Below are 22175 nucleotides of genomic sequence, written 5' to 3'. Positions count from 1 at the left end.
TGTTTTGCACAGCACGCTCTCAAATCCAGAAACCAAGGCCATGCTCTGAGTACTCATGAAAAGAAACTTCCAACTGCTATCATGTTGGGAGGAGTGCTGACTTCCAAACTTGCAGAGATTAGGCAGCAACATTCTACTGATATGCTGGTGGAAGCTGGGACAAGAGTAGCAATCAATTCAATTGAATTTAAGGAGACAGAAGTTGGATAGACCTTAGAGAAGAAATGAGGGAACCTGGAAAAAAGTGGCGAGAGGGACTATTGTGAAGGGTAGCTTTATTTTGGAGTTCAAGATTATAGGTTTTGTACAACTTGAGTTCCAGAATAACCTTTTCAATGCTATAAGTGTTCATTCTATTGAATAGGGCACATGATAGATTTAGATGACATTGGTGTCTGGTGCATTATGTGCAGTTTGTTTTAAACTGACTGTCAAACTTAATTTCTAAATTAGAATTTTACTAAATTAAACTTTGAAATCATATTCTCCCACTTTGGTTTCCAAAATGCAAAACAAGTTTCCTTTGGGGGAAAGAGGAGAGCTGTGATTAGCAAAACAAAGTGGTTGTACTAGTAGATGCTATTTAATAGCTTGACAGCTTTGAGTGTGTGGCGAAAGAGTATGCATAACAAAAGGTGATCCTCCTGGCTCCCTTTGTTAGAGAGAAGTCACAGGTGGCTCACAGTAATTTGGACATGTGAGATTCAGATAACTATGACTGAATCTGGAAGCCCTTTCTTTTTGTTATGATATAAAAAAAGAAATGTAACCGTAGATTCCCTCTTGCTCCTTTTTGCATGATTGAGTATGTGTATATGATTAAGTTTACAATATGGCACACTTCTGTTGTAAGATGTAGGTAATTACCCATGTAACAGGCCATATGCTAATTTTTGCCAAGAAATTCAGTGATTACTATTTTCCTCATCCTTCCTCCTTTTTCTTTAGCAGTTTCCCTTGAGTTTGGTGTAGGCAGAATTCATCATATGTATAATTTGGTAATTAATATATGTACCAAAATGAAGAAAATCACTTATAAACAGTCAATTTGTCAGTCCTGTACACACCAGGCTACTTCTGTACTCAAACACGGTGACTTTTTTAAAACAACAAATAAAAAAACCCCATTGCCAACAAAACAGGTAAAAGATCATGTTTGCATCTTAGATTATGTTAAGTTGGTAGTATTCACCCTTAAAAGTTTTCTTCTTGCAATGAACGTGTCAGGTACTGAAGTTAATATTGACATTTTAAAATACTCACATTAGGCTTCAGAATCAAATGGATTCTGAAGCTGAATGGAAGCAGATCCTACTTTCTTGAGCTGTCATTTCAGGCTGTACGTAGGTTCAGGCAAACACTTATGTATTGATCTACTCTTGGATGAAGTTCTAAATGTATCTTTAGTCCTTATTGGTGCAAAAAACAAGTTTACATTCTGGAACACAATTATTCAGTAACTCAAAAATAATCAGTGATTATGGAGCACATTTACACACTTGCATAATGACAGTACAAATGGAGCTCTTGTATGTGATTTGTAAGGCTCACTTTATGGGCAAACTCATCATTGGGGCATCAAAGTTGGCAGACAAACTTTGCAGTTGAAGAATGGTAATTGTGGATTTGAGGCTTAGTCTCAATGAGCAAACCAAATCTTTGTTTTCCTATCGTTTGTCAAAAACCTTCACTTTTTTATGTTATGGAAATCATTAGGATACTTTGATTTGAGTGTAGCTGTCTTACCATTTACTAACATTAACATTATCACCTACTTTTACTGGTACTCCTAGACATTCTGGTCTTTACCATACAACAGCCCTTTCTTCCTGCAGGAGGGGCAGTAAAGATGCAACTGCAATCTACTATTAGTGATTGTAAAAAATAATAATTTAAAGAAGTTGGTTTAAATCATGATTTACAAAACAATTTTATTTACAAGTTTCTTTTTCTTTACAGTTGGTCCATTTTGTAGTTTTAACTTGCTAAAGTGGATGTGTGGTACTTGTTTTCTAAATTCGTGTCCTAATTGTTAGTGGACTTTCAGATTTTAGCAATATTTTTTTCAATTAAAAATTGACTGGTGTACTGCAGAACTGAAAACTTATGCCTATAACGGGTGTTAACTCTTTTGTTTTGTTTTGCTTTGCTTTACCAACATAGTTATACCAGTAAAAGCCATATAGTACATATATCTATACTGGTACCTTTGTTTTGCCAAACTTGACTAATCTATAGTGGTATAAGTGCATCACTAGTAGGGATATTTTTACATGTTAACTATGTTGGTAAATTCACTTTTACATTGACTAGATCCTCTCTGGAGAAAGCAGAGCTACAAAGCAAGGATAGGAAGAGTTAGGTGGACTTTAAGACCAGTGGCCTCCCAAATTATCGGATGCCTGATGCACCTGCATATTCTGCATATGAGTATGCATGGCTCTGGCTTCAAAGGAGTGGACAAGAGGCACAGATGGTAGTGATCAGTGTAAGTACTGGCCAGAGGCCTTCGAAGGAACAGGGGAGGTCATGTAGCAAGTGGATGGAGAAAAGTGGCACTTAGAAAGGGAAACCGCTGCTTCTCTCCAGCCACTGGTTGCATAGCTGCTTCCTGCTCCTTTGGAGTTGTCTGGCCCACACCTGCACCTCTCGCCACCTCCTGGTGAGTGGGGACTGGGTGCAGCCTGGGGGATGGAGCTGGCTGCAGGAGCTGGCACAGAGCCCACAAGGGGATGTGTGTCTGGGGGATGTCCAAAAGTCCCCTTCAGAGTCTCCACTTATCTCCTCATCTTCCTCTAATTAAATCTGCCTTCCCTCAAGCACCAGCATTCATGGTTAAATAAACAACTATTGCTATTTTTCATTGCAAGTATACAGGATGGCTTAGGACAAAAAGCTTAAATTGCAGCAAGAGAAGTTGCAGCAAGGTTGGACATTAGGAAAAACTTCCTAACTGTCAGCATGGTTAAACACTAGAATAAATTGCTTAGGGTGGTTGTGGAATCTCCATCACTAGAGATATTTAAGAGCAGGTTAGACAGACCTCTATCAAGGATGATCTAGAAGATGGTGCTTGGTCCTGCCATAAGGGCAGGGGACTGGAGTTGATGATCTCTCAAGATCCCTTTCAGTTCTAGTATTCTGTCGTTCTATGAAATAGGTTTTGGGGGGCTAGTCTGGGAACTTAACTACCATACATAACAATATTTCTATGAGAAAATGCGTTCCAAGTTCCAAACAACAGACTTATAAACAAACTTATGGAACACAATGTATTCATAAGTTTTAGGGACTTCTGCAATGATTTTATCATGTACTGTAAGAAATGGATTATAATCCACCTAAACATCTCCCTTATAAATTTTATGCCTGTGCCTTACCTGATAAGAGTAAGTAAATGGAAGTCTCTTTGGGTTGCTTCTCTAAGGAACAGGGGAAAAGAGGTAGTTTGGCAGTTTAATTTCATCAGGACAAACCAAGTGGGCTTGTATCTTTGAAGAGTGAACACTAGTCATTGAGTAGGAAACTGGGCTGTAAAAAGAATGGCAACTGGGATAGAAAAAGCTCTTTTTGGGAGGGGGGGGAAGGGAACCTCATACTGTCAGCATATCAACAGAATTTGCTGAGCAAAACATTCTGATATGTGCATTATGTAGGCATTGTACTGATTGGCTGAAATTTGGCTGTCAGTTGTAGCTATACAGTGGATCTCTGAGGCAAATCAGTTTCAGCAAAATGCAGTTCATTGATATGTTTGGGGCCTGATCCTGCTTCCATAAACCTTAACAAAATACCTAGCATTAGTTTTCTGTCCCATGGTTTAACAGGAGAATTTTGTGTCTCATATAGTCCCTTTAAATGTTATGCCTGTTGTCAAATTTATTCACTAAATTCTGTACTGTGCAACTCTGTTTATTTCAAGCGATTTCCTTTCTTTATTATGGCTTGTTATTAAGATACAATTAATTCATTTAAGAGTTTAATGTTTGAATGCTTTAAATATAATTTATATTTGAAGAGGCTCATGAAATGTTTTTATCATAAAAAATGTATTGGCTGACAGGCATTTCTATGGACCTCTTTTCTTTGAAATTTGGCTAATTAGGCTTGGGCTTGAAATATTTATCAGACACTAAGGACACGTTTACACTTGCTGCACCGAAGATCGATCTTCTCATGTTTGATTTAGTAGGTCTATTAAAGACCCGCTAAATTGAAGTCTGAGGGTACCCCTGGTTGGCACCGGTACACCTCACAATAATGAGGAAGCCAGTGGGAGTGTTTGCTCCCATCTTCATCCCTTTGTGAAGATGGCTCCAAGCTTGTCTTAAGCCTTTTAAGGTATATTTACTTAGCTGAAGTTACGTACCTTAAGGCAACCTTCAGGGTTTAAGATAGACCTGGCCTAATTAGCTGGAGAGCCGAATTTGCTAAACTGTGTTTATTACAAAAGGCAAGGATTAAACCTAAGTACAGTTCAGGTGGGAAGGTTGGTCTCTGCCAACTCAGGTACTGAGTTTGAAAGAGTTGCTAAGAAAACTATTGAAATAAATGTATTAAGAGAGGAAATATTTTTGGGGGTTAAATCCTCAGAAATTCTCAACACTTAGAACTCCTACTGAAGTCAGCAGCAGGTAGTCATCACCTCTCAGAATTTGCGCAAGTCAACTGCTCCATATTGGATCATTATGAAAACTCGCTTAATGAGCACAGAAACAGAATTTTGATAAGATGCAACACAAAATGAATATTTAAGGCTGTAGGAAAAAATATTTATCTTAGGCCTGATTGTATAAGCATTTGCTCAAATGAGTAAAGTAATTCATGTTTTTAGGCACTCTGACATCAATTGGACTTTCCACACCAGTAAATTTATTTATGTGTAAAGGCTTGTAGGATTGGGCCAGTATATTGAGTTATTTGTGTAAATTTCAACTGTAGGATTGTGTACACACTCAAGCAGGTAGAGTTATGTTTCCATGTGTTTTATGACTGCTTACCTGTCCAACCTTATCATCTGGATCTGGGGTCAGGTCATGCCACTTGCTGCGGTTAGGTGGAGTGCAGTGGGCTGTGAGATGAGTGGCAAAGCAGAGCAGGTTGCTGGGTTGTTTTGCTCCTGCCCCTGTGGTGAGTGTGGGGAGAGGGGAGCCCAACCCTCTTCTGCCATCCTATGCCAGACCCCCCAGGTGATCTCTGGCCCAGCAGCTGAGGGGGCCACCATGGGGGCCCCCCAAGGCATAGGGTCTGGGGAGGTTGCCCCAAACCATCCTATGGATGGGTCAGCTCTGCTCATGGCTCTGCTTGCAGCTGGCTCCTATCAGTTGACTCGTGGAACTTTGGCTATAGGGCTGTAAAATTACAATGTAGCGATTCAGGCTTAGGCTGGAGACCAAGCTCTACGATTCTCCCCCTTGTGAGGGCTTCAGTCTGAGCCCAAAATGTCCACTGAGTGTCAAGTCCCGTAGCCAGAGTTGCACAAGCCTGAATCTGCTGACGTGGGCCACCTGCGGGTGTTTCATTGTAGTGAACATACCCTGTATGTTTCACTGAAGTTACCAGTTAGTTATAGGATATCTCATAATTTACCTGGAACAAAACCAGACCATCTTAATTCCCAGAGCTGTTCATAGGATCTTTCTGTGTGCAGGTGGACGTACTCTTAGGTAGCACATGCATTTACCATACAGGTCAGATTGTTTGAACAGGTACAGAATGATGAGTCAGGAGGGACTATTAATTTTCTTGTGGAGTTGGGGGAATAGAGTGAATCTGTATTCTATAGCTGTATCTTGCAAGCCATGTTAATGAGACAAATGAACTTAAAAAAAATTGTTTGAAGATGAAGGCCTGAAAATCAAATGGATACACAGAGATCAAATATTCTGTCTGATGTCTCTCCAGGGATAGAAGCTGGGGGCCTAAAAATAGCAAATATACGCCAATTATGTACATATTGCAATAATGGGCTCGAGCACACATTAGGCCATATGTGCATATACTTTGGTATAGTGCTACATAGTTTTTAAAATTGAGTTATCTGCATTAGAATGCAGGTCAGATTTTGTTTTGATGAATGGGTCACAGGTCATGGAATTTAGCATCCTTTCTACAAGAGAAAACAGGTGAAAGCACCCTGGTGGTAAAACAAGGTAACTGGGAGCACCGACTAGTTCACTAATACCAAACCTTTTGGGTTACTCCTATCCATAGATCAGTGTTTCTCAAAGTGGTCTGTGAAACCACTTTGAGAAACCTGCTAACTGGCTGCTCTGATGTGTTTATTTACCCACTCCGCAGCCACGGAACCTAATGGTTCCCATTGGCTCCAGTTCTCCATTTTCAGCCGAGGGGAGCCACAGGAAGCGGCAGCTTGGCCCATGCCACTTCCTGCGGCTCCTGTTAGCTGCAAACGGCAAACCAGAGCCAATGGGAGCCATCAGGCTCCGTGGCCACGGAGCCCGTAAATAAACACACTGGAGTGGCCAGTTAACAGGTTTCTCAGAGTGGTTTTGTGGACCACTTTGAGAAACACTGCCATAGGTGCGTCAGCGGCATCGTTGGATCCCATTCTACAGTAAGGGCATTTCAACTAAAAATGTGTGTGTCAGCAATACTGTTATCTGTCATGGGTGTTATCCTAAAGGTATGCCATGCATTGAAGGACAAAGCTTCTTATTAACTTCTTAAATCCTGGCTGTTGGAGTCAGTGCCATGCTAATGCCAGCATTGTAGTGCTCTACTGGAGGGGGAGTTGAACATTGCATGAGATTTTTGTTTCTACTATTTTCTTTTTCTCTACCTTAAAGCCCCAGTTAAGGCTATGTGTAGACTACATCCCTCTTTCAAAAGAGGGATGTAAATTAGACACATCGACATTGCAATGAAGCTGGGATTTAAATTTCCCATGCTTCATTTGCATAATTGTGTCATGGCGTTCTTTCAAAAAATGCTATTTGGAAAGTGAAACCGCGATCTAGACACAGTTCTTTTGAAAAGAAAAGCCTTTTTCGAAAGATCCTGTAAACCTCATTTTTTGAGGAGTACAGGATCTTTTGAAAAAGGCTTTTCTTTTCAAAAGAACTGCGTCTAGATCGCGGTTTCACTTTCGAAATAGCGTTTTTTGGAAGAATGCTGTGATGCTCTTATGCAAATGAAGCATGGGAAATTCAAATCCCGGCTTCATTTGCAATGTCGATGTGTCTAATTTACATCCCTCTTTTGAAAGAGGGATGTAGTCTAGACGTACCCTTAAGAGTGCTTTGAAGAAAGGAAAGGGAGTAGAGTGTAGATCTTGGGGGGAGGAGGGGAGAGAAAGGCCCTTAATATAGGCTCTTACTATAAATAAGTCCTCTTAAAAAAAACTTTAAAGAAAAGTCCTGTATTTTTCAGATAAGTACAGGAGGAAAAATCAAACTGCATCTCGGGAATAAGGAAATTGACACTTAAATCCCTTAAGTCAGTGGTTCTCAACTCGTTTCAGTCCACGGAGCACCAGGCCAATCAAAAAATTTTCGTGGACCACCTTCTTTTTGAGACATGATGAAAAAGAGCAAACGACGAACATTTTGGTTTGAAATTTATTTCTTACTAACAGATTTTTGGATTCTCTTCTCACTGACAAGCTTTTCAATGTTTGGAGTGGTACTTGATAATGCACAACGAATATCTCTTTCCACTGCAAGCCGATTCCTCTGTTTGGACTTAACGTGCAACAAACACGAAAATCCAGTCTCACACATATAAGTTGATGCAAATGGCAAAAGAAATCTGACCCAAAATTTCTATATGGTAGACTGCTGGTACACATCTTGAGCTGCAAAATCATTTTTCAGACCCAAGAATTCTTCCTGCAGATCCTCTGGAACACTATTAACATCTGTTGTAAATGGATTCCTGATGAAAGATAATTCATCCCTTGTCTTGTCCACCTCCAGAAAGTATTGTTGGAATTCGTCTCAGAGCTTCCATAAATGATCGAGAATTTGTGCCCGAATGGCTTCCTTTTCCCTGAGCATGGCAACTACATATGGAAATTGAACCAAATTATTGCCAAATTATTGCCTTTGACTTTTACGATCCAGAGTTCCAATTTGTCAAGAAAAGCTTTGATGATGCTTTGGCAAGAGAACAGATTTGCACCTTTCCCTTGCAGCTGAAGATTCAGTTTGTTCAAGATTCCAAAAGTATCAACAAATTACGCACGTTCTAAATTTGTCTGCGTCAGCACATTTCGGAATTCCTCTTTCCCTTGAGCCTGGAGAAATAAATCCAACTCCTCTCTCAATTGAAAAACTCTGAGTATGTTCCCTGCTGACAACCACCATGCAGAAGTGTAGAACAGCAACACATCAAAGTCGGAACCCATGTCCAGGCAAAATCTTTTGAACAGCCTGGTGTTCAGAGCCGATTTGATGTGATTGAACACTTTCACCAACCCTTTGAAAACAGCATTCAGTTGATCAGGCAATGTTTTTGACGCCAAAGCTTCCCTATGAATGAAGCAATGAACTCTGGTTACCATTGGAGCGTGCTGTTTCACCAGCATTTGGAAGCCCGATCTTGAGCTCAGCATGACAGGTGCACCATCAGTGGTGTTCCCCACAAGATTTATCCAATCCAGAGCATGTACTTCAAAGAAATTAACAATTTCCATCACATCCTGAGCCTTCGTGGTGGTATCAAAAGTCTTACAAAAAAGAAACTAGTCTTCGGCGTCTCCCTCAACCATGTGTTGCGTGAACACCAATAGCTGAGAGCACAATGCGATGTCGGTCGATTTGTCCAATTGTATGGCAAACAATGGAGACTTCTTTATTTCATCCACAACTTGTTCACTGATGTTCTGTGATATCTCATTTATCCGTCTCGATACTGGCCTGTGCAACAATGTGGGAAGTGCGCACTGCATTGCTTGTCTTATTGTAGAATGCATTTGTTGAATCGAGGCGCTGCCATTTCAGACCTGATAACCGCCGCTCAAAATAATCTTCATCCTTTTGAAACAAGTTGGGGTGACACTTTTTGAGATGGAGTTTCAGCTTATCTGGCTTCATTGAGTCATTCCCCAAGACTTTGAAACAAATAACACATTGTGTCAAATCCACGCCGCCTTCTTGACAAGTGGAGCCCAATTTGATGCAGTTCTCTGAATACTTGCTCTTGACATTTCTTCCTGTTGTTGCCATTATGAGCAACTACACCACACCTGTAAAACAGCACATGTAGCACAGGACGAATGACACAGCAACCGCTCAGCATGATGGCGGCAGCTCGCTGGCGCTCAGAGCCTCAGACGGAAGTTACTGGCAACACAACGTGGTTGCGTCCCAGGTAACGCTATGGATGACATGCTGCGTGCTTGTGAACACAGCATAAAACAGCTAACTGTGGCGCCTACTCACGCCATGTGACTTGGGACAATGTTCCTGTGGACCACAGAAAAAGTCACCATGGACCACCAGTTAAGCACCAGTTAAGCACCACAGCTTATAAGTAAATAAGAGAAGAAACCACCTTGTTTCCCAGATAAATGTAGGAAGCTAGACAGCTATAAATACAGGGAAGTTCCAACCTTAATCCCCATCACACTTGAGGGGAAAATTCATAAATCAGAAGCAGCACAATAGGTCAAGTAAGGCAGTCAGTCTATTCAAATGAGATGAAGGGGTGGGGAAAATGTTTAAAAAATAGCATTTATGATATAGTGGGAAAATATACCTACCCAAAATGCCACTGCATTCTTTCGGTTCTTTCCTCTATTCTTCCTTCCCATCTTGTCCTCCGTAATGTCTTGTCATTTGGCTTTAAATCTGCACATAAAACGAAGGGGAGGTTGTCCTAACATAAAGCCCACTGGCGGTGGCATGAGTATATATGGTAGAAATCGCACCAATAAAACGTTTCTAATCTCCAGAGGCTCAGCCGTAACTGCTTTTGGATCTGAGCCTTCTATTACTATTGGAGAAATGTGCCTTATGGCTATCATGATTATGAAGTAGTTATCTTGTTAAGAAATCTGAGTTCTTTAATTATCTGAAGTCAGTGAAGCAGCTGTATAACCTCCAGGCAAATGAATAGTAGTTAGTTTTATTGGTTGGTCATCATGCTTGAATCTTGCTACTGTACATTTATTTCTTTAGTGTAGCCTCTCCTGGAAGAAATGTCTGATAAGGATGGAAAAAGTACAGCTTGCTGATAGGGAGAACGGCGGGGGCGGGGGAAGGAAGGGGTTGACAATTTCCGCGATTCCCTGGAAGGATCAGGGCCAGGGGCAGACAACTTTCAGCACCGCCTGGACCATGTCATCAGGCCTCCCCCAGCCCTTAGACTTAGAGCAATGCAGAGTGGTGCTCTGTCAGCAATTTCAAGGGCCTGAGGCCCTGGCTGCTGCCACTATAGCAGCGTAGGCAGCTGGGAGACCTGGGCCCCTTTGAATCACTGGGGACTGGTGCAATTGGCCCATTTGCCCCCCGGTTGGTGGGTCGTCTTGCTGAATCAGTAGTGCGTGGGAAGACTATGAAAAGCTGGGCCAGGCACTTAGCCTGAAATAGCAGGTGTGGATTAGGGATGGGTGTCAGTGGGTATGGGAGGCCTCTTAATGTGGTTCATTGCTTGGTAGAAATCCTGGCATTTGCCTGCTTGGCTTTAATACAGTGTCCCTCATTCAGTAACCTTCAAACACATCACACAAGGCTAGTATGACGGTTTCGGTCTCAGAAATCTCCTTGAGACCGTCACTTGATGTGCTGAAATGCCACTGAGTCTGATCTCTGGGGCACTCCACATCCTATCTTGCTGACCCAGACCCTCAGGTCCCCTACAGCACTGCCACAGAGTTGGGGTCACATCTTACGGCTGAATAATACAGATACAGAAATCAGCTCAGTTTTGGGAAGACTCAGGCAAAGGGACTTGCCAGAGCATGCAGGTGCACAACCCCAATGTGACCAGAGCCCCGGATAAATCTGTCTTGCTCTGTATAAAGTTTTATACAAAACAACTTCATAAAATGTTTCCTCCCTTTTATTAATGAGAGAGGGAGATGCACAGCTGTTTCCCCCCAAGTAACATTTATTTACACTGGGTTTATTAATAAACAAAAGTGATTTTTATTCCTTATAAAAAGTAAGATTTAAGTGATTGCAAGTAATAGCAGACAGATCAAAGTAAATTACTAAGCACATCAAAACACATTAGCTAAGCTTAATACTCTAAGAAGTAAGAGTACATGCAATAATTTACTCAAACAGTAGTTCTAATCATCCTTTTTCACAACCTGGAATACCTCCCAGTCTGGGCTCAATCTTTCCCCCTTTTCAATCGAATATGTTTCCAGCAGTCATCTTGGGTGGTAAATAGGGGTGTCCTGTTCTCTGGCAATAGCCCCTATTGTTTGGTTTCCTGACTTTTATATAGACTTTTCCCAAGGTAGGAATTTTTTTTGTGTTCAGTTCAGTTCAGTTCAAACTTTTCTCACCTCCAGTGGAAAAGTACAGCATCCAAAATGGATTCAGGCATCAGATGATCTGGCCACATGTCTTGGCAGGACCAAACGTAATCCAGGCTTACAGAAAAAACAAGACTATTCACAGATCATGAATGGCCCTGAATATTGGGCCATTAAGTTCCTTGAATACTAGTACTAATGACCCTTATTTAGCATGTATAGATTCATAAAACAGGTTTATACTTTATATTTCTAACTTCAGGTACAGGAATAGTACATGCACACAAATCGATTATACATGTTCAGTAGAATATAATTTTTTAACTGATGCCTTACCAGATGTGTTTTGCATAAAACATATTCATAAGCATATTTTTATAAAGGATATGATATGCAGTGTCACAGCATGAATCTCTGTGCCCAAGTCTCAGGGATCCCAGAACAGTTCCTTATTTCCGGAGTCAGTGATTGTAGCAGGATCAGAAAGGCATCTAGAAGTGGAAATGAAAGGAAAATGACACTCTGGGAGGGGGCGGGGGGGTACGACTCCAAGGATCCTTTATGCCAGGTATATTATTAGCTGTAATCAATTGAATACCATTAAGAAAACTGTTGACTGTCCCAACGGCGTACTCCCCCTTAAAATCCTAATCATGTATGCACACATGCACCCCTCCATTAAGAAGCCACTATATGAAAAAATATCCAGAAATCAGAATAATACAATTGAGCAGTCTAAGCACCATCAGGCATCTTAACTCTTTCCCAGAAAACCCAAAAAGAATCTAAATTAAACCAGTAAAAATAGTGAATGGCCAAACTACATCCACAGTCCTGCCAGGTCCTCACAGGTTTAAACAGAGAAACAGTTTAAAAAAGCGACTTAATTAAAAGCAAGCTTTCAGCTCAAACAACTTCCTAGGTACAAAGAAAAAGTAGGGAGAGACTTATTGAAGGTGGATTAGGAAAACCTATCAAGCTGATAAGTGCCAAGAGAAGGAGACAAGTGTCTATTAAGGATGTTAAATTGTGTTTAATCAGCTAATTGAGTAGTCCGTGGAATGTCCATCGACTACTCAATTAATCGATAAGGGGAGAAACTTCAGAATGGTCTGCTTTGCGACTCTTACAATATTTAAAAGGCAGAGGCGCAGCCAGGGACCAGGAACAAGCCAGATCTTAGCTGTCCCGGCTCGCGCCTGGTCCCCCGCTGTCCCTCGGCTTCCCCTGACTCCCCACAGAGATGGTGCTGTGAGGAGCCGGCTTTCCTCCTGCTCCCTCCTACTCTCCTCCTTTCCTCTTGCTGCCTCTGAGGAAAGCTGGTTCCTCCCCAGCATTGTCTCAGTGGGGGGGCAGGGGATGCAGAGGGGCAGTGGGGGACTGGGCGTGAGCTGGGACAACTGATAGAGGCAGCAAGGGCGGGGAGAAGTGACAAGTCGCTTACATCCCTAGTGTCTAAGTGTAGGAGTACTAAAGACTGAACGCAAGGGGAAAATAAAGATGCAAGAGCAGGCAACGTGCAGGAACGCCAATAAAGGAGTGAGAGTGATGTAAAAGAGTCTTTCTCAGACAGATTTTGAGGGCAGCAGTTCATAAAAAACTAAACCAGCAAAGGCAGGATATTGTGGCCAAACTAGTGGTGTGTGCATGCACATGTTCACTTTCACTCTCACACTCACTGAGGAAGACAGAGTATTGCAATCAAACCATGATTATTAAATTAATCCTCCATATGGAGAAAATGAGGTCTGGGTTAAGGGACTTGACCCAGGCTAAAGAGAGTTGTTGGAGCAGATGAGATAAAAATTCAGAATTCCTACTCTTTCCTCAACCACTGACTGCTGTGCCCCAGTCTTCCCCAAGCATTGGCTTTAAAGAGAGATTTGGGGGTGGGAAGGATGTGAGAAGAAAGCTAGAACTGACAGTGGAAGAGGTGAGGAAGAAAAGAGGATGTCCCTAACGTTTGCAATAAGAAGTAGGCATTAAGCCACTGTGACAGTGGCACCAAGCCTGGAAAGATCAGGGAGGATTATCTAAGGAGTAACTGCAGAGTATTAAGGGTATCTTGCTGTGGTGTGGAGGTGGAAGGCAGAGTAATGAAGGACCTTCATATACTTTGCTTCCAATATTTTTTGCTCTGTGCCACCAGCAAGCCAACCTATGGACTTGTTGATCACACAATGGCTATGTCTACACTATGATGTTTGCCGGAAGAGGCAATTCAAATGAAGTGCGTGTGATGGAGCTCCCTCCCCATGCTTTATGAACTGGACTCATGGACGTGAATATACATATCTCAAAAGTGCTTTGAGCGAATCATTTTGTGTAACCTATCAATCTTCATGTCACGATCCACTGGTTCTCTTTGTCTTACTCTGTTGTATGTATCATTTGTGTGTGTAAAATTAGTCACAGGGACTGGGGAGTAATTTGTGAGTTTCAAATGTATGAATGAGAGACATGGAGGATGTTACCCTCAACTGTTAAATTATCTCTTTTGTCCTTCAGCCTGAGCAGTGGTTGGTAGGGAGTGACCTCAGTCCTTTAACAAAAAGAATAGGAGAGGAGAGGTGGAGTTCTTTTGGCTGGGCTGCACCTGAAGGAAGGGGCCAGGGGACCCCAGGATGTGGGAGAGAGCCCTGGTTTAGAGTGGCAGCTGAAAAAGAGGTTTTAGGGTGAGTTTAAGTTTGCACTGAGGTTTCAGTGGAGAATTAGCCAAGTGGTTTTGTTTCTTTTGATTTGTAACCTACTTTGTTCTGCCTACTTTCTCTTATTATTGCTTAAATCCTACTGCTTCAACTTAATAAAACCATTTTTATTTTCTAGCAAACCCAGTGTAAGCGATTGTTACCTGGGGCGGGAGGGGCAACCAGTGTGCACATTTCCCCTTTTATTGCTAAAGGGGGCTTACCTAATTCTTTGGGGTTTGATCCCATCTGGGGAGAGCTCTCTCAGGAGGCTGGGTCCTAAACTGCACTCTCCGTGGACCTGAAGTGGGTCAGTGTCTGTACTGCTTCTCGGTGGGGGCAGGGACCTCAGTTCGGGGCCTTAGCTGGGGGAGACCAGTGGAACTGGCCCAGCATGGCCGGGCAGTGAGGAGCCCCAGAGAGCAGGAAGGCAAGTGGCAGTGGCTGTGTTAGCACTCCGGGAGGCACCCCCCCAGGGGTTGTCTTGTGACCGCTCCCCGTCACAGTGCGGATTAGCATTTTCTCACACTTCATTTGCATAATCTCTTCCGATCTGTTTTTGCACAAAAACAAGCAGTGTGGCTGTTTTCTTTTTGTGCAAAACCCCCCTTTTGTGCAAGATCATTATACCTCCTTTTTTGAGGTATAACAATCTTGCGCAAAAGGGGGGTTTTGTGCAAAAAAGAAATGGCCACACTGCTTGTTTTTGTGCAAAAATAGATCGGAAGAGATTATGCAAATGTAGTGTGAGAAAATGCTAATCCGCGCTTCATTTGCATTGCCTCTTCTAGCAAACATCTTAGTGTAGACATAGCCAATGAGGGTGCATGTACACAGCACTCTAAATAAAATATATGCAATTTGCGCTGTGCAAATTGTGTCTTATTTTGATTTGCATTTCAAAACAACATGCTATTTTGAGACATCCCTTAACCCTCATGGAACGAGGGGTACAGGGATGCTGGAATAGTGCACCCATTATTTCAAAAAACATTTCGAATTAACGAGCGTGTTTAAAAGACACAAGGTAGCTATAAAAGACACGAGGTATCCTGAAATAGCTCCATCGTCTGGATGTACCCTGAGAGCCCTCCTTTTAGAAGTACTGCACAATTGTCTTTATGCTGCAACAGGGCAACTGCAGGGTCAGTGGCCTGCCTTTTTGTCTGTGCCCATAAGGCATGGGAAGGCCAACATGCCTTACTTACACTGAATTTCAATATTGTGTTTCTGTTTATTCATGAGAGATTCCAGTATATTACAATAGATATGTACTGCTGACGGAAGCCACACATTTAATATAGCATATTTAAAAATACTAACAAATTGGACCAAGATATTTTAATATGTAAACTGGTTTAACTGTCTCTTTCATAGTTGTGATCAATTTTATTATATTTTGAGCTAGAATTAGGATTCGGGATGTTAAATGTTGATTAATTGGTTAATCAAATATTCAATGCAGTTTGCATCAACTATTCAATTAGTCTATAAGAGCGCCTCCACCTTTGAAATGTAGCAGCAACCACAGTGCTGGTGCTGCACTTCAAAGGCGAAAGTGCTGCAGGAAAGCATGTGGCCAGCGGGGGAGGGAGGGAAGCGACTAGTTGACAAGCAAATGCTTATTGGATAGTTGGAAGGCTAATTGGATAGTTGACTAGCCATTCACATCCCTATTAGGATTACATGGCTGGTATTTACGGTGATGCTATAATATAGTATTTTTACTGAGCAAAAAGGTAATAATCTTGAATTATAACACTATTGTCCTATGCAAAAACACAGTTAGGGGAGAAAAAAAAAGGAAGGACCTACAATGAGCTGACTTGCTTATAACATTTTGATTCCTTTTCTGCTATATAAAACAAATTATCTAAAAAGTCAATAAAAGGTTGAATTAATATATTAAATTCTGCTACAAGGTATGCAACATGCACTGGCTGCAAACACAGAAAGTATGTCTTTGATCTCACAAGTGCTCTGTATGGGTGATGGGGTCTGTACTAGTACTAGCCAATTGGAAGATTGGTGTTTGTTTCTGTAGCAGAAGCATAAAGATGTGAAAACCACATAGTACTCATGAAAGGAGTGATCACTATATCTCTGTAGGATAGGCAAGTATATATATTTTATTGTTCTTAATTAAATGCAGTAAAATAATTACTCTTATTGGTGATGAAACATGGTGGGGAGAGGACTTGTTAGTCTTTAAAGTGCTGCATGGTCCTGTCTTTTGTTTCAGCTAGACCAGACTTAACACAACTACATCTCTATTACTATTCAACATATTTCTGGTGTGATTTAGGACATGTCACTTAATCTCTCTCTGTCTCAATTTCTCATGTGTAAAATGGAAATAATGGAATTTGCTGCTTAACAGGGGTATTATGAGGTGCTTTGGTTCTATGGTGAATGGTGGGGGGAGCATACTGTGTAAATACCTAAGACTGAAAAAAATACAATGTACTGGAGATGATCCAGCCCAAGCAGATACTACTACAACATTAAAGATTAGTTTAGAAAGTATATTATTATAAAAACAAATAATGAGGGGCTACATTACACAACTGTTGCTCATGATTGGATTTTCTGTGGCAGATAATGGCTAAACAACCTAGTCCTAAAGGAATAGGAAGGAAAATGTTTAACTTTTATATTGTGTCTCGTTCTGGAAGGTAGTATTTCAAAAGCATTTGCTTCAGGTAGAAGTAGATATATTGATATTTTTTTTGAAACTTTTAACAGAAGAATTTTTCATTTCAATATACGTTATACTTACTAATCACTCATTTAATTTTTAGCAGGACTGATATTGAGCCACAATGGCAGCTGAAATCTTGGACACTCCTCCAAATCCAAGCTGCAAAATTATGACTTTTAGGCCTTCAATGGATGAATTCAGGGAGTTCAACAAATACCTAGCATATATGGAATCAAAAGGTGCTCATCGTGCTGGACTTGCAAAGGTAAACATCTTTTACATTAAAAAACAACTAAACATCTGCCTTTTCCAAAATTGATGAGTTACAAGTTTAATAATTTTTCAAATGGTGCTCCTGTGGTATCTGTTGATATATCACTCTTCAATATCCGTTAAATGTAACATCTCATGTTGTGTATATAAAAAAGACAAAAGAAAATATATGTTCTCTTCCATATACCCACACATTTATTTTTTGCTATTATCATCATATGGAGTGGGAAAAAGAAAAATCTCTATTTAAAGCGAAATTAGTGCATAGCAGAGTATTCCAAAACAGAGAATTTGTAAAATAAATGAGGGATCCAGTATTCAGAGGTAGGAGTCCACCTTACAAACATTTACAGGCATGTGTAACTTTACTGACCTGAATAATTTCACTGAAGCTAATGTATCTACTTTTGAGTGAAAAGGAGCACATCCTTAAATGTTTACAAAATGTGAGCCATCATAGGATTTCAAATTGGAATTATAATCTTCCTACCTATTGGTTAGCAAAAGTAAGACATGGTAACCATGTAAAAGCTATCATAGCATTTTCTCTTAGCTGAGCACTTGTTGATTCAGGACCAGTCAGTTTCCATTAATCAAGAGACACCCATGTCACAACTTCAGTTTGGACTAACTTATTTATTTACATGATTTATATGCTTTATCCATGCTATTTACATGAATCCTGTTATTCTTATGTAGTCTGTGGCCTGAGGCACATGGGGAGGAAACACGCAAGCATGAGCATGCAGATTAGGGATGTGAACGATTAGACAACTAGTCACTTCCCCCCACTTACTGCCTCTGTCAGAAAGAGGCAGCAAGGGTGCGGGGAAGAGAAGGAGGTGTTTCAAAGCAGCGGTGCTGCGTGGAACCCAAGGTTGGACCCCACGCTCCATGAGGCACTGCTGCTTTGAAATGCCCCATCAGCCTGGGGCCAGCTGAGAGTTCCCAGCTAGCTTGGGCTGCATGTGGCGTTTCAAATGCGGCAGTGCTGCCTGGAGCCCAGAGTTAGCAGAAGGCTCCCCCACTGACCCTGCGCTCCATGCAGCACTGCTGCTTTGAAACACTGTGGGAGCACGGGTCCAGCGGGGGGGGGGGGGGTGAGCTGCTTGAGTCCCCCACTGACCCTGTGCTCCCCACAGTGCTTTCGCCTTTTTTAGGTGCAGCAACAACCCTATGGCTGCTGCTACACTTCAAAGGCAGAGGTGCCCTGATCAACTAATTGAATAGTCGATGCAAACTGCATCGACTATTCCAGTAGCCAGTTAATCAACATTTAACATCCCTAATACAGATCTGGGAACCTTAGCTCAGTCATTTGACGTAATCACCAGGAATAACTGCCTTAATCACTGAGGTTACAGCTACACTGCAACACTGTTTCAGGGAACCAGAATCCAAAATAGCAATCCTGCATCTTCTCAGCAAGTCCGTTATTTCAGAATAGAGCAGGCTTACTATTCTGACATCCCTGTAAACCTCATTCCACGAGGAGTAAACCCGCTATTCCGAAATGTGCCTATTTCAAAATTTGGTGCTATGTAGATAGTGCCAAATTATGAAATAAGCTATTTTGAAATAAGATCATAATAAGATATGCAATTTGAGCTACACAAACTGTGTATCTTATTTTGATCTACAGTGCAGTCACCAACCATATGTCGCCAACCTAGAATATTAAAAAAATCCTCAGATTGGTTTACAATGAGATTTTTATAAAGAGAAAACAATCAACTTTGGGTCTTATTTGCTTTTTGTGTTTTGAGCCATGGGGCTGCACTTGGGAAGCATTCAGAAACTTTGCAAGCACGAGTGTGTTAAACTTTTATTTTTTTAAAATGAAAATCCCAATAACTAGATTAGGCAACTAATTTGTAACAGATATTGATAAGTATGTGACACAAAAGTAGGGTTGCCCGATGGTTTCAACAAAAATATTGGACACAATCGACATTATATCATCATCTACATTACATCTTATTTAGAAAATACTGGACATTTATATTTTCTCAATTTGTTTCCCGAAAAGAAAGCTCAAATACTGGACTGTCCGGTTCAAAACCAGACACCTGGTAACCCTACATAAAAGTCCACATTGATTTTCTGTTTTCCCCACTCCTTTCTGTGCTTATTTTGTTTTGAAACAAATGGGAACCTCCTCTGTGATGGTTAGCTGCATGTACTAATCACTGCAATGGGATTGCTTTTATGTATAACATTAAGCATGTGTTTCATTGCTTTGCTGGACCAAGGCCAGAGCACACAGGGTATGTCTACGCAGCAAAGTTATTTTCAAATAACTTTTCTAGCATCTCCACAGCCAAACCGCTATTTCGAAATAAATTGGAAATAGCGGAGCGCTTATTTTGAATTTGGTAAACCTCATTCTACGAGGAATAATGCCAAATTCGAAATAGCTATTTCGAAATAATTGCTGTGTAGACACTTATTTCGAAATAGGGGGCCTCCAGCCTTCCCAGGGAGCCCTGGTGGCTTCTCCAGCCTCAACCAAGAACACTCAACTCACTCCCTTCCCCCCCCCTCCCCGGAGCCCAGAGCCGGCAGTCACTGCTCCTGACCCAGTGGCCCCAAAATATGAGCCAGCAAGCCACTGGCAGCCAGTCCTCCGCTGCGCCTCAGGAGCAGAATGCCAGCTCCCAGGAGCCTGCCAGGGCCCGGAGAAGATGGGCGCCTTCCTGATCCAGGGTGGAGATCATGGACCTTATTCAGGTTTGGGGGGGATGCCCCCAACGTCCATGGTCTCCGGACTAGACAGAGGAACACAGCCATCTGTGGCAGGATAGCTGCCAGCCTGGCCACTAAAGGCCACATGCGAACCAAGGAGGCTCTTAGTGCTCTTCAGGGTGGAAGCTCTCCCACAGGGCCTCCTGGATACTGACAGCCCCCCTATGGACCTCCCGGATGGCAGCCTGCAGAAAGTGCAGCCAGGCTTGCAGCAACGTGTCCATGAGAAGCACCAGAGTGTCCAGGGGCGGCTCTGGCTCTATGTTGCAGAGTGTTGTGATGTACCGAATGAGGGCAACCAGAGCATGCAGAGACAAAATGCTTTGCTGTCCCTCATTGAGGTAGACAAGCAAGCAGAGGGGAGGGGGGTCCGTTTAAACACAGCCCTCAGAGAGCCTCAGGCAGCAGACCCACACAATAAGTCCTGACCTGATGCCCTGCCAGAACTAGATCTGGCCAGCTTTAAATGCGATTCAGAGTCCACTCAGTGTGGATGCGCTATTTTGAAATAGCAAAACGTTATTTCGAAATGCATTTTGTATGTAGACGTGATATTTCGAAATAAGCTATTTCAAAATAGCTATTTCGAAATAAGATATTTTGAAATAACACTGTAGTGTAGACATACCCTCAATGTCCAGGGGCATTATAGACTTCTCTTGGAGCCCTAAGGCCACTTAATGTTTTCCCACCATCAAAGGGTCCACATTGTGATGATTTTTCTTCCAATGTCCATGGACTGGATGCACAATTTTCTGAGGCCTTTCATTACCTCTGTTGCAGCAAAGACCCTAGGAAACAGACTTTGCATGTCTACACTAGCCCCCTAGTTCGAACTAGGGTGGCTAATGCAGGCATTCGAACTTGCATATGAAGCCCGGGATTTAAATATCCTGGGCTTCATTTGCATGTTCCCAGGCGGGCATCATTTTTAAATCCCCTTAGTTTGAACTGACTGCCCACGGCAACACACGGCAGTCAGAAGTTAATCCGAAATAAGTCCTTAGTTCAGATTAACTGTTACACCTCATTTCAGGAGGAGTAACAGTTAATCTGAACTAAGGATTTAGTTTGGATTAACTTTTGACTGCTGTGTGTCGCCGTGGGCAGTCAGTTCAAACTAAGGGGATTTAAAAATGGTGCCCGCCCGGGAACATGCACCTTAAGCCTGGGATATTTAAATCCCGGGCTTCATTTGCAAGTTCAAATGCCTACATTAGCCAGTAGGCAGTGTAGACATACCCCTAGAGCACGAAACAGGGCTTTGAGTCCCCATCAGCCTAGAGCAAGAACAGGTATGGGCAATAAAAAAAAAAAAAAGGCAGGCTGCAGGGTTAGTCCTTGGCTGGCTGCCGCCGCTATGTTTATCTGTGCCTCTGGAGGTACTGGAGCATCGCAGCTCTGGTTGGCCGTGAATGGCGATTCACAGCCAATATGAGTGGTGGGAAGCAGTGTCCTGGTCTGAGACACTTCCCACTGCTTGCGTTGGCCATGAGTGCTGTGGAGTGCTCCGATACCTGTGGAGGTACAGATAAACATAGAGGTAGGGGCCTGTCAGGGACTAATCCTGTGGACTGGATCTGGCCCATGGGCCGGAATTTGCTCACCTCTGAGCAAGAAGATATTGGGTGATTGCATTCCTTGTTCAGTTCTTGGGTGGATTGATTGGGGTGGTTTTTCTGCTCAAAAATTTCTAAATAATGAAAAAATATTTTAAAAATGGAAGGTCAAACTTTTTGCCTTTCAACTGTGATTAAAACGGAACTGTTGTTTACAATACCAGTTTCTGAGATAAATCTTTAGCTAATATGCTTAAAGACATTAAATGAACGCATAAGTCACTTGCTAAAGCCTGTCAGGAGATAAGGACGTTTCCCCTTTTGATTGTGCTCTAAACATAATCCTTGCTTCGCTGGGTAAATATTTTTCTCCGTGATATGTTTTACTCTGTGTTACATTTAGATTAATGTGATGTCTGATAGCAGGGTTGTGTATTTAGTAACAGTCAGTAGAGTAATACAGTGTAGTGGCTCTCAGGAGGGAGGCTGTCACATGCAGGGAGACTGCAGCCGCTGAGGTTGTAGTGCAGCTGGGGGTGTGTAACAGGAGAAAGCTAATGAGATCTGGAATTGGTGAGCTAATGTAACAAAGAAAATTAACAGATTAAAGACACCTGAGAGCAGAGTGCTTTGTTTCTGGGCTGGGCATCAGAGAGACTATCAGTAATTTATGTGACTTTCAATTCCAGGATCTTTTAGAAAGTTAGCAGTAATTGAGAGCATGCTGAGTACAAACGTTTCTTATGTCAGCTGTAAGAAAA

At 41.9% G+C, this 22175-nt stretch overlaps 1 protein-coding gene across 4 annotated transcripts in view; it reads left to right on the top strand.

The window, feature by feature from the left end:
• KDM4C (lysine demethylase 4C) overlaps positions 1-22175 on the top strand; it is a 397703-nt gene that overhangs the window by 19337 nt on the left and 356191 nt on the right. For 3 of the 4 annotated variants that reach the window (XM_075931602.2, XM_075931604.2, XM_075931605.2), the window contains exon 2: positions 16938-17102. In XM_075931602.2, the coding sequence (XP_075787717.2) occupies positions 16959-17102 (144 nt within the window). In that variant the 5' untranslated portion in view covers positions 16938-16958. The remainder of the gene's footprint in view (positions 1-16937; positions 17103-22175) is intronic. The other variant, XM_075931603.2, reaches the window with a different exon arrangement.

This window comes from Pelodiscus sinensis, chromosome 6 (assembly GCF_052426305.1).
Source record: "Pelodiscus sinensis isolate ZL-2025 chromosome 6, ASM5242630v1, whole genome shotgun sequence".
Classification (NCBI taxonomy): Eukaryota; Metazoa; Chordata; order Testudines; family Trionychidae; genus Pelodiscus; species Pelodiscus sinensis.
This window is presented reverse-complemented; position numbering and strand designations above follow the sequence as displayed.